This window comes from Rhyacophila brunnea, unplaced genomic scaffold (genome assembly GCF_057557595.1).
Source record: "Rhyacophila brunnea isolate RB1 unplaced genomic scaffold, BYU_Rbru_1.0 scaffold_19, whole genome shotgun sequence".
Classification (NCBI taxonomy): Eukaryota; Metazoa; Arthropoda; class Insecta; order Trichoptera; family Rhyacophilidae; genus Rhyacophila; species Rhyacophila brunnea.
Window position 1 is genome coordinate 3,416,191 of NW_028232848.1, and position 17,356 is coordinate 3,433,546.

At 34.5% G+C, this 17,356-nt stretch overlaps 1 protein-coding gene across 1 annotated transcript in view; it reads right to left on the bottom strand.

Annotated features, from left to right (window-relative positions):
• ari-1 (E3 ubiquitin-protein ligase ariadne-1) overlaps positions 1-17,356 on the bottom strand; it is a 35,444-nt gene that overhangs the window by 15,158 nt on the left and 2,930 nt on the right. The window contains exons 2-8 of the mRNA XM_085946131.1: positions 11,934-12,086; positions 7,253-7,321; positions 6,232-6,318; positions 5,108-5,236; positions 3,871-4,041; positions 2,194-2,390; positions 764-953 (exon numbers count right to left, since the gene is read on the bottom strand). Of these exons, the coding sequence (XP_085802257.1) occupies positions 764-953; positions 2,194-2,390; positions 3,871-4,041; positions 5,108-5,236; positions 6,232-6,318; positions 7,253-7,321; positions 11,934-12,086 (996 nt within the window). The remainder of the gene's footprint in view (positions 1-763; positions 954-2,193; positions 2,391-3,870; positions 4,042-5,107; positions 5,237-6,231; positions 6,319-7,252; positions 7,322-11,933; positions 12,087-17,356) is intronic.

Consider the following 17,356-nt stretch of genomic DNA (forward strand, 5'->3'; position numbering starts at 1 on the left):
CATTTAAAATGATTTTTCCGACCTTTTTATACAAGTTTATACATTTTTTTTATATTATCAAGACAGTAGTTCCTCTAAGCTTTATTATGTATTTGTTAGAAATTTATAATCATCCATAGGTAATTAATAATTAAATGTCAAAAGTTAAAAATCCTCCTCCTGTAAAATAGCATTTTGGTTGATTCGCCCTTTTTACAAAACACCGACGATAGGTACCCGTTTTTACTGTGAATTTGTATGAATCTAGATTAGATTTTCGAAAGGAACATTCTTATTTAAAAATTTGTATTCTTGGTAGGTACCTATCTAACTGGATGTCTGATTACTCAGTAATTAGTGCTTAATTACAAAGTGTAAAAAAACACATATTTCGAACTATTTCACCATTGAATTACTTTTTTCACTGGTAAATACCACGTAACACTATTTTTCAATACTGTATAGTCTCTATACAAATTGACGAAAATTTTTTTTTTTCGGAAAATTCGATTTATAGCAATTTTCGCTATCAATCAAATTTTCAGGGTCCCTTGGATTTCGAATTATCGAGGTTATACTGTAATATAATAATTGCATACCTATATTTTATATTAAAAAATAACCGAATTTAGATAATTCTGAGGATGGGTACATAGCCCGCCCGGCCCATAATAGCTGTTATAATAAATAATTAAAATACCTCAAATATCATAAATTAGACAAAATTTCATCTCAACAACATAGTAATATTTGAAATTGATACGTTTTGAGGATGTGGGTGTACCTCAATCCAGCTCATGTTGTGCTGCTGCATCTCCTCCATCTTGTCCTTGACGGATGCGTAGAGCTTGGACTCGAAGCGGAGACTCTGCATGTGGTTCATATAGCGGTTGCAGTAGAAGAGGTACCGCTGCAGGGCGCTGCGAGACTTCTCCTGAGCATCCCGCGCCGCTTTCGCCTCGTCCTCGTCATACCTGCGTGTAAAATGCCATAACCAAATTCTTTTATACAACTGGATGTTAGATTGAATTAAACGATGAGTGAAAAGAGAAAAGAACACACTATCACGCTGTATCATGCACTAGTAGTACCCACCAGTGGACATGCATAGCGATAAGGAAGGGTTTATGTCGAAGGGTATGTTTTCACTTTAATTAAAACCACAGATTCGGGGAATATTTTGCACTTTGGTGAGAAAAAGGTGATGATTTAGATTCAGACGAGCCAGAGCTACGATCAAGGACGAGTTACCAACTACCTACCCTCTTATCTTCCAGACACGCAGAGTTGAGCAACGGTACTTTATCTTCACTATGCCATGATATGTGGAATTCTTTGTGCATCCCAAGTCTACCATTCCTTGATCGTCTCATTTAAAGTTCCAGATGTTATTATGTACGAGTTCTTTTCTTTGTAACTCTGTCGATTACAGGATTATTGATGGAGGATTTAGGCATTTATTACGTTACTTGGTATCAGTAGGAACAGGTAACAAATTAGATCGGATAAAGAATGGCCCTTATGTCAAAATCGAAGCATGTGCGTCAAACTTACGTGAATTTAAGCCGGCTCTCACATCTAAACTCGCCTCGTGTGCCGGACAGTTATAAATCAAACCTTCTAGGAACGTTGCTCCGATGTTGCATATGAAGACCACGCACATCTACCTAGCGACAATCGCGCATAACTTCTCGAAACGTATATATATTTGGATGCGGCGACTGACGAGCCGGTATAGGAATGATCAATTCGTAGGTGTGCATAGGCACTCTAGCGTCTTCGACTCACAGCCCGAAACGAATGCGATTTGTTAATAGCAGCACTAGATATTTTCCAAATTAAAAAGTCGCAGAGCTCCATTTGGCAACGTGTGTTTCGTGAATAACGATGACGTCACATCGACGTATTCGTCACGTTGCAGAGACGAGTTTTGATGAGCGAGCCGGCTAACGATAAACTCAGAATTATCAAATTAGTGGAAAATCACTACAAATCGATTTCATGAATTCAACTAATATTTCGATTTATAGCGAATTTAAAATATTCGTATTAACTGAGTTTTACTGTAGTTTCCATGAAAGATTATTCTGTAAACATGCCGGGATGGGAGGGTTGTTGATTTTTTTTAAAAGGTTAAACACACAGAAATAACTTCTAATAAAGGGAGTCTAAAACAAATATGAACATTGTAAATGAAGAAGGCATTTGACGAACCTATTACAATTATACCAAGAACTGCCGTGAGGTTCCCACGGGCCCAGACAAACCCAACAGAAGTCGGCTTTGCAGCTTTGGTTCTTGCACACCATATGGTTGCAGCCACCGTCTTTCTCTATGGTTACGTTGCATTTGGGGCACTCTTTTGTATTTGCCGCTATCCAGTTGGACGTCTCCGAGTCGTCATCACATTTCTGCAAACAAAAATTTACTCAATTATCACATGGCTGAAATATATCTTCAGGTTAGCTTATCTAGTAACGGACTAAACTGGAAAAGCTTTGTATAATGTTATCCCTACTATCCTATCCTTCACTGCAGAGTCATCTCTTTGCTATCAATCTTAAGTTGTGATTATATTGAAATGCATGTCGCGTACTATCATGTGACGTCACAGTAAGCTACCTCTATGGGGAAAAAAGTGTGTAATGTCGTTTTCTTGGTGTTTAAAATGTTATCAGAATGATGGCTACCATCCCGTAGCACATTTTGAACCTTTAAACGAACATTGTCAGTTAGCAAAATCTGCCAAAATCACCAGAACAATAACGTCACCTCAAGCGGACCGCACTGCATCGACACCTGCATGACTCAATGAATTTTCTACATGCCTACATATTTTCGTGTTTTTTGTTTTCAGCGGTTGGAACTATGTATTTTTTATAAGAATGTTGCCTATTATCTATGGTCTGCGGGTTGGGTACTGTTCAAAGTATTATTGAATTTACAGAGACTCGTTACTAGGTTACTCCATCATTAAATTTACAAAGATCGTGTTCGTTTAAAATATTCTGCAAAATGACGAAACCATAGACTAAATTTGTCGCCGCGACAGCGTGACAGTAAGCGACATGCATCTCAATATAATCACAACTTTACTCGCAACATTATGCATGTTGCTGTTGATTGGTAACCATTTTTTCAGATGTTGTGATTTTAAAAGTTCTTTATAATTCCTTCAATCAAAAGCACACCAACCTTTTTTCATCTGACAGAACCTTTGATGCATTTTGTAAAATCTCCGTACCTGGTTTGACACATATTATGCTCCAAAAGAACAAATTAAAGACGAGACAAGTAAAGCAGTAGGCAGTGACTAGACAACATGCCGCTCTTGAGATGTCTCAAAATGCCAACTCTTAGTATTTCCAGTCTCAAAATATAACATCTATATTCTTAAGGTACCTGTAACCAAAGAATCAACCAATATCTATGTCCAACGGGTTTGTCAGTGTTTTGATATTTTCTGCAGCACAATCTATTCATTTTACGGTGTGGTAACAATACTGAAGCTGGATTTTACATAAATAAAAACGATTTCAAGTTATACACATTTTCATTTTATAGAAAATTATATGTTTATTTATAACTATAACTTATTAAACTACATTTTAATAATAAAAATAATGTTATAATCAAATTCAAATTCATGATTTTTTTTGGACACGTATTGATTATTTAACATACTTTAAAATGAAAATTATCAGTAAAATGCATTACATTGCTGCTTTAGTATTGTCGATAGAGGCAAAACACTCCCCGTTAAGATATTTTCTCTTGAGGGCCACCCACTATGCCCTTCGACAATATATGGTACACACCACAGGTTTACACCTTTAGGCTTCAACTTGAGCAGTCAACGTGATAAAAAAGAAACAGTTGACAGATACGTACCTTGATCCATTTTCTAAGCAGGTTGCACTTGACGGGGTCGTGCCAGTTTTCTCCACAGGAGAAGCAGAAGATGTGCATGCATTTGCACTTAACGGGCTGAGATTCTACGTACTGCACCTTCACCGCATTGTTGCAGTCGGGCGACGGACACCACCTCAGTAATCTGTTACACTGGAACACAATCGGCAACTTTCGTAAAACAGTTCAGCTTGAAGATTTGGAAGAGTTTGGTTAAACCGTGAAGGAGCACACCCGACCGACAACCACTGTTGATAACTGGAGGACCTTATCAAATGGTTGTGGATAAGATAATAGAATGTTCCTGGAGATGACATTTATTATTTATTTTCACAAAACTCCTATAATAGCAATGTCCAATGTCCATGATCAATAAATTAGGTATGCCAATGTCATATCGACCGAGACCAATTCAAAGCATTCTCGATATCCAACACAATGTATGCCGAGCCAGCCATAAATGAAGAATTAGTTTGAAGTCCTATTTTTTTTATATGCACCCACGTTGGCCAAGTGCGTAGAGCGGCGACCGCCTTTATATAAATACGAAACTGTAGCATCGTATAGTACTAGTAGTCACACATAGTAAATGCGTGGGCTTATGCATTACATGGCATGAGAATTATTATGGAATATTACTTTGACGCTCTCATTCCAAATAACGCCCAAGTCCACATATTTCACAGCATTGCCAACATATTGTTTTTCTATTCAGATCTAGCATTTTTTTACAGAAACTTCTCATAGAAAAGCTAGAATATTACACAGGATTTGCTTGAAAATCAACATGCCGAGATTTGAAACGTCATACAAGAATTGAACATATTAACATAATCCACAATTTTGCTAGTCATGTCATCGCAGAATATATTAAAATAAATATGTTACTACTCGCCACTCGATATTTGACAGCTCGTGGGGAACTATAAATTGAGGCGGCATGTGGTAATGAAATGCTCCGCGGTGAAAGGGTTAATTTAATATTTTAACATGATGTTATTTTTAAAACGACAATTTATACAGTTAACTTGTTGTGATAATTAACTGCCTGAATACATAAAGTGATAAATGTACTATATTTATCACATTTTGGGTACTAAGTAATGTTAGAATAATCATGCAGGACTTTATCTTGAGACATGTACATCTAAATCCTTGGTTGCGGCTCAATTTTTGACTGAATTTGAATTGTTGTTCTAACATGAGGTGTGCAACTTACTTCTACGTAGCTATTGGTGATGAGGTGTTGATATTTTCGTATGACTTTGGGATCCCGCGCCAATTTCATAACACTCGCGTCGTCAACCAGAATTTCACAGCCATGAGCAGCGCACGCGATTGTTTGACCCTTCAGAATAAAACATACATTATTATCATCATACATACTTTTTAAACATTAACAAATAAGTAGTGTAGGTTAAGCACACTGGGTATACTGAATTTAATTATTCCTGAGCACAGAATTATCCTTTTTGTTCATGTCTTCAAAAAATATTTTTTATCTATAAATTCATTAGTATAAATATTATAGCTGTAAGAATGTAACCGGTCCTGATTTGTGGAATATGTATTAAACATACATAATATGAAAAGATCTAGAAAAAATCATTTTGAAGAAAAAAATACGACACCCGACGGGACTTGAACCTGTATCTGCTGGATTAGCGTCACTAAATTTTTCTAATTAAGCCAATGGCAGCTTACTAAATTGCGACGATTTAAACTAATAGTTGTTTCATGAAATGCTTATCGAACTGCGTTATAATGTTGGCTATCGGTTTTAGTATATTAAATTAAGGTAGGTATCAATTAATTCCTTAATTACTAACCGACGTCGCGGATCACTCCATTATTTAGTTTTTATAATAGTGTGTATATTATATGCATGAGATGTTTTCAAATTATGTATGTTCAATATATAGAATATTGTTACATTCTCAAATCTTATGTCGTATTCGTTGAATAAAAGAAATAGTTTATCGAATAAGTATTAAATATTATGTTTTATTTTAATTAATATAATGTCTATCCACCTAGAATTGGCAGTTTACAACATTAAAGTGATTAATAAAATAATAACATTTGTCACAAAATTAAGTTTCAGGGTTTATCTTAGCAAAATTATCGCTATCAATTATTTAATACATACATAATATTATGTAAGTTGACTATTTAAGTAAATCTAAAATATGTTGAAATGCTCGAGAGACAGTTGCATACGTACTATGAAACTACAAAATGTTCCTGTGTTTGGCATAGTCTAGAAATCCATAGTGCCATATATACATACATAAGTCTATTATCAGTTCAATTTCAAGTAGAAATATAATTCAATTCACTTACCAAACCCTCTACCATTATTTTTGTTGTAAGATATTCGCCCCAACAGAGTGTACAGAACCTATGACCACACTCTAAACCCGTCATCATCTGGAAATTAACAAAAACATTTGATGCTTACTATATTATGTGGTATGTATAACATGTTCATTAAACCATTTACGTTGCACAATGCCCTTGGCATAAAAAGATTTTTTACACTAAAAAGAAAAATACCAAATATACGTTTGATTCAAACTAATGATGGCTACCTTCATTTCCCATTCCACATAAAATTTTGAGCGATATTTAGTTGTTACCATACTATTGCCGAAAACCCAATATTGCAGAAGTACGCTAAATGGTATATAAACAAAATGTCCACGATTGCCGAGCGGCTACATGTCAGACTTATAATGTCATGGGCCCAGAATACGAAACCCAGGGCTAACAAAGATTCAGATGTTGTTTTTCACTGTGTATTTGGACCCAGAGTGTGGACCTAATAGTTTGTTTTTTTAATAATCTGTTAAGAAACCTCTTCGTGAGACGGCCCAGATCCACAGGGTTGTTGAACCAATTTAAAAAAAAATATATATATAAACAGATAATTGTATTACGATTTGAGATGTTGAAAGCTGTCAATTGGTGATTGACCAATCGTCAGAGAGAAGGGGGAAGATAAGCTATAGTATCTAATTTTGGTTCTGCACATGTCAGTAATAAGGGAAAATTAGTAGTGTAGGTTCAAATCTTGCTATTGTCTAAAGAAAACAACCATTGACAAATATACATCTATCATACTGAGTGTGCATCGACACGATGAATTAGGATAGCCTCGGATTATTAACATTATGGAATATTCTGCGGCGTACCCTGGGTATTAATTGCGGCACAATTGAAAACTTTTGCATTAAACTGAATTTAAATTTGAACACATCTCTAGGATTTTGATGCAATGACTTGGGCCACTGAATCCACCGTAAATCCAATCACCCAATAAGTAAAAATGTATTAAATATTTTTGTACGATTAATGCACTCACCATCGCTGGCAAAATCAAAAAACAGATTTCACACTTTTCTTTATCCGGTGCTGTAGTTCGCCTCGGCAGCTGAAATCAATAAAAATTAAAATAAATACCATATAAAATAATCTCAGGTTCACAAATTAATATCTGATAAATATATAAAATTAATATGACAATTTCAGAATTATTTTAGGCCTTCCGCTCATGAGAATACTCAAAAAAGACGAGACTGAAACTAAAATTCCAGTCAGTATCGAGCTAATGTATTTCAATGGCGGCTCGCTCACAGGCAAAACTGGAATCTCTCAGTTTCAAAACGTTCATTACTGAACTGAAGAGACTCGACATGCTAGTCTCCCAGTCTCCCAGTCTCCCATAAAACAGTGGTGCCAATATCATTAGATGAAAAATTATATTTTCTTAATTGGTAGCACTGAACTGAAATGAACAAGCAATAATAAGTCAAGACGTCAAAAGTTAAAGATGGGCGAACCGATTTTTAAGTTAAAATTTGTGGCAGAAGTTGAGAAATACTCCTGCCTGTATATTGCCGTAAAGATATTAAGGAAAAAGCTTAGGATGAAGTAGGAAAGATAATGGGTTTGACGGTTTAAGGTTATGAGATTATTATTGCAAATGGATTTCAGTAGCGCCGTGTGCGAAGCATCAGTCATTGACCAGTTTATGAGTTCCATCAGCAACCAGTTCGTCAGATTTTAGTTTCTCCATGAGCGAAAGCCTTCGTACAATTGGAAAAAAAATTAACATTTTCTGTGTTGATAGAATTGTTTGTAAATAACAAAGAAAATGTCGGCATGTATTGAAATTTTGTTTTGGTTACGGTTACGTACTTATGAACCGTTATTTGCGATTTTTCATCTAAATAGCGATAGTTGATTGTATGAAAAGTTTCTGCATAATTTTGAAAACTGCCAAAAGACATTTTTCCCTCAGGCAAATAAATCTTAGCACATGTATGGATCCTGCTACAAATGAACCTGCAATTTGAAATTACTTATCCGTAACATCTGTTTTTGCTACATACCAAAGTTGGTATAATAGACTCTGTTATAAGAATAGCTTATAACTGTCCCAAAATAAATTCCATAATTTCCGGGACATCTGTTAACGGCCCACATGCTCAGCATAGGTCAAAATGGAGCTTTTATGGAATATTCAGAGCATAACCCTGGACATTCCTTAAACGTTTTAGATAATCTATTTATATAATTTTGAAGCCTTATTATTCTTTATATTTAATTTAAACATTTGATGACTGCATAAAGTATTTTTATTACATAAAATAGTATTCTTTTAAACCTCTCGCTCTAATTTTTTAGAATATAGTCATAGTTCAGTACATCCATGTTCAAACACGTGCGTTAACATAATCTTACTCCCTACTTTATTTATCGTTTGTAAATTTATGGCTACGGCCATATGTTGTAGCTTAGCCACTGGGAAATGCCAATAGAAATGGCGTATTTCAAAAAAATACTACCTTATTCTTACGTCAATAATTATTACAAAGCAAACATTATTCGTAGGATATTAAATTTATCACATTTGAATGGTCAAAGACATAGCTTATAATCAGTATCTTTAGAATTATCTTCATATGTGTTAATCGTGCCCATTTTTTAATAACAAAATGCCTAATTTTTGTCAAATTTGGGATCAGAAAGATTATTAAATATAATTTTTTATCGTAAATATGTCACTATATAATGTTAACATTAATTTTACTAATAATTTTGTAAATGCGTTAAAAAATTAATAAATCCAAAAAATATTAACACCACTGCACATGGATATACCGAAATATGACTATATTCTAAAACATTAGAGCGAGAGGTTTAAAAGAATACTATTTTATGTAATAAAAATACTTTATGCAGTCATCAAATGTTTAAAATAAATATAAAGGATAATAAGGCTTCAAAATTAAAAAAATAGATTATCTACAACGTTTAAGGAATGTTCAGGATCATGCTTTGAAAATAGCATAAAATCTCCATTTTGACCTATGCGGCGGCGCACGTCCCCTTTTAAAGCGTCAATTAGATTGAGCTACTTTACGAGCTATTTGTTGGCGAATTTAATAGCGGGCGATTCAGCTACTGCGATTATGATGATGACACACAAAACTTTCCATTCGCTGAGAAGCCACAAGCCAGTGACTATTTTGACAGAACCTAGTTCGTTTTTTTACCGGGAGATTGCTACTGCGCTCTACTGCGCAGACGCAGTAGGCCCACACGCCGGCGTGTAGCGTGTAAAGTTGACCGGCTTTCAACTTTTCTCGGTAGAGTGTTTACAATCTGCTTGTTAGATGATTACACTGGGCGACTTTACACGCAGATTGTAAATTCGCCAACAAACAGCTCGTAAAGTAGCTCAATGTAATTGACGCTTAAGGTGGAGTGTAATGGTACGTTTACAATTGACACTTATATTGTCATATTTATGTATGACACCATATTCACTAAGTGTAAACAGTAATTATATTTGTACCAGCCACTTATTTTGCGTGTGTCGACACTCACCTGTCACTTATTCAATCTACTTATATACGTAAATGTAAACACCGCGTATTCGACAATTCCGAACTTGCAGCGATATATCACCGAAATTGGACCACCGTCTACTTTTATGTCAAGTACCTGACACATTATTCGTGGTTTGACAGGTAGTGAATTGCATAGGTATATTTCTAAAACAACGGACAATCAATTATCATAGGTACAACATGATTGTATGCCCAACGTTTACGTTAATAAATGTACTGTAGCGATCTGTCAAAAATCATAGACAGTGAGAAATAAATCGGATGTGCCGTGTTCTATGGATTTTGTTCGAAAATAAAATATCGCTTGTTCTCGGCACATACGATTAATTCTGATGCACTCTGTGAAGAAAAAATGCGGTTCAAATGGTATTACCTAATTCATTTTGGCCCACACCTGCACCCGTATTACGATAATATTATATTGAATATGCAATGACGATCAAGTGCTAGATATCGCAATGTTACTGTTAATCTATACATATATACTTCTATACTTATGGCATTTCTGAATTGTGTGTCTTGTTTTTTGGCAAAAGGTCCAATCTTGCAAACTAAAGTTCACAAATTGAGTTGGATCTTCGATTTTAAACTCTGACATTAAACGGAAGGCACCTAGTTCTTCTCGTCGCTGAATCCATTCCCGCACCCATCTAGACCATTTTTTCCTCCTTTTTGTTGCCAAAAGACTTAAAATAATAACACTCGCTGCTTTCTTTTTTAACATTTCCATATTGACAACTGACATAACGTTTTTGAGAAGTATACGAAATAAGTGTCCGAATAAGTTACAATACCATATGTAAACACCGCATATATTTATTCCAAATGTTGCCATTGAATAAAGTGTAGAGACTTTATTTCAACGAGAAGTATACGAGAATTTTATGTCAGATCCATGCAGGTGTAAACAGTAAGTGAAATTTTATGTCAGACACATAAAATAAGTATAACGGTATAAGTGTCAGATGTAAACGTACCATTATAGACATTAGAGACATCTAGTAATGCAATTATGAGACATGCAAATAAATAGAAGTCACAGAAAAATTACCTCTGCCATGGCATGAAATAATATAAATTGCTTTATAAAACAATGAATATTCCAAATCAACTTTTATCAGAATAATGTTAGAGACAGATTAGAGTATTATTAATTATTCCAGATAATTTTAATTTGAATTACATAGCATGTTAATCAGAAACTCCATTAATATTATTTATATGAAACAATTCCAAAAATACATATTAAAAACAAAGAATATTGTCATATATTATAATAGATATGTTATTAATCTGTTCTGTTTCTATGATATAAGGATTTCAATAGAAAAACGTTTTATATTTCGTAGAATAAGATAAAAAATAGATTACAAACCTATGATTTAAAAAAAAAAATACTATGGTGGAACTAGCATAGTAAACCACATTTCATTGATAAAAGTAAACATAAACAATGATAATAATGTCTAATCATTACAAACTATTAATTGTATTTAAGTATATGTCTTATAATTCCATCACTAGATATACCAAATACCTATTTCACTACCCCTTATGATCCCTTCACACTATGCTCTGTCTTGGAGCAGTAAAAATGATAACTTACTTTTATATTTTAATATGGTAATTCTAGAAAAGCAGTCCCATATAAAAATGGAGCAATCTTTGCCTGGTTACGCTAACTCTGGTTACCTCCATCTTTTTTATGGTATGGAGACTTGGACCGTAAGAGAAAAAGAGCAATGAAGATGCCGTTGAGGTGTGTGTGCGCACTCCGTGGAGGCCCATATGATCTTATTAGGATCGGACATGGTCGAAATAATAAAATAAAATTTGGAGACATGCTAAGGCAAGGAGGATAAATATCTCCATTCTGAAAGAAGCAAACCCGTAAGACCGGCTTCCTAAAATATGTCTCCAAAGAATTCTACAGTTTTTTAACCAAATAGCCAGAATGGAAAACAATAATTTGGAAAGGCTCATCGTAAACGGAAACATTGGGAGATGTCACCTACGCAATGGTTGCATATGAAGGGTGCCACGGGTCACTACCTTGAGCTATGCGAACGGCGGAATGCGAGGATCACTGGAGACACATAAAAAGGACATTTAAAAGGCAATACTTACTCTTGGGGGAGCGATGATAGCGATTCTAAAAGGATTAATAACTCTGGCTTCGGCAAACAACTGCTCCTGGTCTCCGTCGTAGAGGCGCTCCATGAGTTTCTCTTTGTCCCATTTGAAGTGGTTCAGGAGAATGCGGGTGGTTGTGGCGGGGATCTTAACACAAAATAAGCATCATAATTTTTAAAAATATTAGTTCACATTCTTATACTATTTATATCAGTGTGAAATTTTCTTTATTTACGAGGGTGGGTCAATAAGTCCTTAGAAAAGCCGACAGGTGGCGCGACTAGTACTGTAAGCGGTTTGTTTTCATGCAGCGGCACTACCGATTCAGTATGCTGCGAAGTTTCAATCAGATTGGTCGGGTTGTTGTTTTTTATTTTCGTACATTTAAAAAAAAATTTGCTTGTTTACAAAAATGGAGAAAATTGAGTTTAGAGCTGTTATTAAACATTTTAATATAAAAGGGTTAACAGCAAAGGAAATAAAAAATGAGTTGGATTTAGTTCACGGCATATCTTCTCCTTCACTTGCAACTATTTATAACTGGTTAAATGAATTTAAACGTGGTCGTACATCAACAAAGGATGAACCATGCTCAGGACGTCCTGTAGAGGTGACTACACCAGAAATGATCAATAAAATCCACGATATGGTGTTAAGTGACCGAAGATTAAAGTTGAGTGAGATAATTAAGGTTACAGGGATCTCAAAAGGTAGTGTCATTTCTATTTTACATGACAAATTGGGCATGAAAAAAGTTTCTGCAAGATGGGTGCCGCGTTTGCTCACAGTCGACAATAAACGCAATAGGGTGGTGGCCTCTAAAGCCCTGTTGTCGCTCATGCAACGCAATCCGGATGAATTTTTTCGTCGCTTTGTGACTGTAGATGAAACATAGATACACCACTATACTCCCGAGACGAAAGAACAGTCAAAGCAGTGGATTGCGAAAGGCGAACCATGTCCAAAGAAGGCGAAAACCGTAAAATCAGCTGGTAAGGTTATGGCTACTGTATTTTGGGATGCACGTGGAATTATTTTCGTTGACTATTTGAAAAAAGGAAAAACAATAACAGGGGATTATTATGCATCTTTATTGGACCAGCTAAAAAACGAAATTGAAGAAAAACGGCCTCATTTAAACAGGAAAAAAATCCTCTTTCATCAGGACAATGCCCGTGTTCACACATGTTTACGATCAATGGCTAAAATTGAAGAATTGAAGTTCGAATTGGTCGACCACCCACCGTATTCGCCAGATTTAGCCCCCCCCCCAGTGACTTTTTCCTTTTCCCAAACTTAAAAAAATGGCTAAGTGGACAACGTTTTTTTTCAAATGAAAAAGTCATCGATCGGACAAATGCTTATTTTGAGGACCTTCCGAAAACTTATTTTTCTGACGGTTTAAAAAAAATTGAGAAACGTCTAACCAAGTGTATTGAGCTCCAAGGAGATTATGTTGAGAAATAAAAAAAAAATACAAAAATAAAAACTGTTTTAATGCTTTTTTCTAAGGAATTATTGACCCACCCTCGTATGATGGGCAATATTTTTTTTCAACATCTCCACATCAATGTCATCTGCCAGTTTTATGTTCAATAGGCTCCGCTCCGTCTGATAGAGAAGGATTCTTTGTCATATTTGATAAACCAAAAAAATATTCATGAATTTATAGGGGGAAAGTATTTGTTTCAAATCTAATTATAGTTGACAATATCTTCCCTGTGCAGCTTAGGCTTACGTCAGTTCTGTAATCGAGAACAATTAAATAATATTTAGTTTTGTAAATTATTTTAATTATATTATTTTCCTCAGTGCTTTTGGCATAATAATCATTCCATTTTGGGTTTTACCAACACAGATAATGGCGATATATATTTTTATAGTGATAACTTTATATGCAATATAAACATATAAAAATGCACTCAAATTTTTTGTATTTACATTTTAACATTTAAAAAAATATATTTAAACATTCTAATGGATCATTGTAACATATTGCAAGCGGCCCTCGACTTTTATACGTTCTGCTTTCGTACAATTCGATATTTCGTATGTTTCTTAAAATTTTGATTCGTGTTAATGCAAAAACTTTGCGCGTTTATGCAGTCGCTCCTCTCTCCTCCCGCTCTCCGTCACCTTCTCAAATAAGTTTAGTCTTGCGTTAGGACGCGTGCCGACTGCCGATGCGTTGTGCGTTTTGCCAATTAATTTGTAAATATTTCGCCCTAGAGAAATATTTACAAATAAATTGGCAAAACGCACAACACATAGGCCATAGAATCGGGGTTTCACTGTACAAAAGTTTTTTTTCCTAAACAAAGGTATTTCTTCAACATCCTTCATCGCCCCAGATAATCACGATGGGGAATTGATCAGCACAGTTGTCAAAGAAAGAAGAACCTAATGTTGTAATTCTATAGTACTCCATATCGTTTTTGTGATCAAGGTCTTTCGAGACCAAAAAACAAACTAAAACCTAAACACAACCTACTGTGACCCAAAAATATGTAGTTTTTTGGTTTTGGGTTTTCTCAGTAGGTTGTTACGTTTTTCGTCTCAAAACACCTTAACCTTTTTACTGCCAGCAGCGGCGGCTCCTCTAACACCATGCATGTGCGCTGCACTGCTTTTTCCTAAACATCACTCAATGTGCAACAATGCTATTCATAAGTCATCACTCGTTTATCGCAATTTAATCCATGTAAATTTATACCAAAAGCATATACTCAGTAAACAGTCACCGAATTCGTGCGCTCGTCGGAACGCACAAATATGGATCTTAGTTTGCCGTTCATATTACATTGGGTAATAACAGTTCAAGCCGACACGTGAAAACGATAAATAACTCATGAATACATAAAATTTTATGACCATTAGGGACACAGCTCAAAAGTTACGCGGAAAAATGTAGTAACTGAGATTTAGCAGGATTGATAAAAAAATAGATTTTTTTTATTTAAATCTCATATAAATTCATTGAAAATAGGCTGATATTGAATAAAAATTGATTATCAACATAAATATTTTGGATCGATCCTTTATTCCTTCTATATTTGCAAATATTTGAATATAATTTATAAAAAATTAAAATCTCAGTTACCATGTTCTTTCTCATAGGGAGTGAATATGTATAACATGATGTCATATTTTTAACAATGCAGGCATTTTGCTGGAGTTTTATTGCTTTTTGTAGACGAAGAAACTGACGATTTGTCGAGAGTCGAAAAATACGTACCTACCTATTCAAAACAATCGATAGTTTTGTTTTTTTAATATTTTCTTCAAATATTATTTCTTACATACAATTCAGTATGATTTCTGCGGTCGTCGTTATAGTCGGCTTTTTTAGGTGTTTTGTCACGTTATTTCGATAGTTTTGTTCATAAAAATAAATTCATAACAATATATATACTTATTGCTTAATCAGGGAAGTGTATGTGTTTTAAAATGATAAATTTTGAATAAAAGATTTATAATACTTAATACTTATAATTATAGTTCAATCAGTGAAGTGTATGTGTTTTAAAATTATGTCGGTAAACGTAGACTTTATCAATAATAATAATAAGAGTCAGAATAAAAAAAGGATGGTCCGATGACATCTGTGGAAATTGAAAAGTGTTTTTCAACCATTAAAAGAATTAAATCGTCTTTCAGAAATACTTACCATGAATCAGGACTGACTTAACATGTCTACCTGTGTTAAGCATTGAGAAAAAACTTTTACAAACAGTTCCAAGACTTTAATGAGAAGTAATTGAGGTGTTCGCTAAACAGAAACAACGCTGAATTGATATGCTTTTTAAATAAGGTAAGAAAATTTTGAGTGCACCCCCAATGAAAGCAATTTTGGAAACCACCGGCCGCCACTGACTGCCAGTAGGGTATATGTATAGCAGTACCTTGCACACCGCGAACTTTATTGCAAAAATAAAATTTACGTTTCAAGTGGTAAAAACAAAATCTGTTTCAATTCTGAGTATGTAACAACATTCCCAATATATGACGGTTGTGTGTTCAACATATTTTTACGTTTAAAATAATTGATTTAACCCCCGATTTACCCCCCGTTTCCCTTTTAAAGCGGGACGTCCAAAGATGTCCATTCCATTCACAGAAAAGTTCACGTCTTAAGACGTCATTGGCAGCCATCCGGTTAAACACAATGACGATATGAAGTACAGTTTAACCCCGAAGTTACGCGATAGGTGGGTCCGTCGAAAATCGCTTAAGTCGGGGTCGAACTTTGCATATTATAAATACATAGAAATTTTGTTTAATTGAGACTAAGGACTAACAAAACTACTAGTTTAAAAGAAAAATATTTAATTAAATTGCTGTTCTTTATATACATTAATATGTGCAAAGTATTAAAAAAATAAATGTGTTAGGTACGTAAAAAAGTTATTTTGATATCGATGGCTTCATAAAATCTAACAAATTCGTCTGACAAGCATTCTTCGTTGGAGTCTACGTTGTCTAGAATTTTTAAGCCCTGAGCTGAGACCTGTCAAGTTTGCAATTTATTGTCATGTGCTTATCTGGTGGAACTGGGTCTGAAGTGTCCGATAAAGAACCGCATAAGTCGCGTAAGAGTTCGCGTAAGTCGGGGTATTACTGTAATATAAAATTATCATCCAGAAGCTAGCAAATTTAATTTAAAATTTATGCAACCGAAAATTGAAATGGGGTCAAAATTAAAATACCCAATACAAATGTCTCTTTGACATTGTAATTTATGTTTACATTACAATAATTGCGGCTACGGGAGAAAAAATATACCGTTGTTTCCACTGCAAAATTACCTAACTGACAATTTTCACTATTTGGACTAATGATACAATATTGTATGCAATAATAACCCCTATGTCCGTGCAAAATTATACAACAAACAAAAATATGGTTTCTCTAAATAAATTCAAATACAAAATTACCTAACTGAACGCTCCCTTTTTGTGACTGCAAAATTATCTATCTGCAATTTTGTCTTGTGAATGTCGACGTATTGTGTTGGTGCCGTATTCAAACTCCGAAATTATCATTATAAATACAATTTACAATTAAAAGTGAACTGTCACAGAGATTTACAGTATTTATAAAACTAATTTACACACAAAATACACTTAGAACTAGTCAGTTATGTTTAAATATAACAATTTCTTGGACTTTCTTAAAATACTTGAACGTCTCATTATTCATATTATTGCAAGGGGTGCTCTACTAAACTCTATGTAGAGCCGATATTTGAATCTGAATTGTCGCTTTATAGAGTTTATAATGAAAGAAGCATAGAATTGGGTGCATATCTGATGAAAAAATCATTCTTTTTCGGTGAAATAGATAAGCAAAACCAAAGAAGGAACAGTGCGATTTATGTTTTGCTTTTAAACAGTCAAACCTCTCCAATGAACTATACG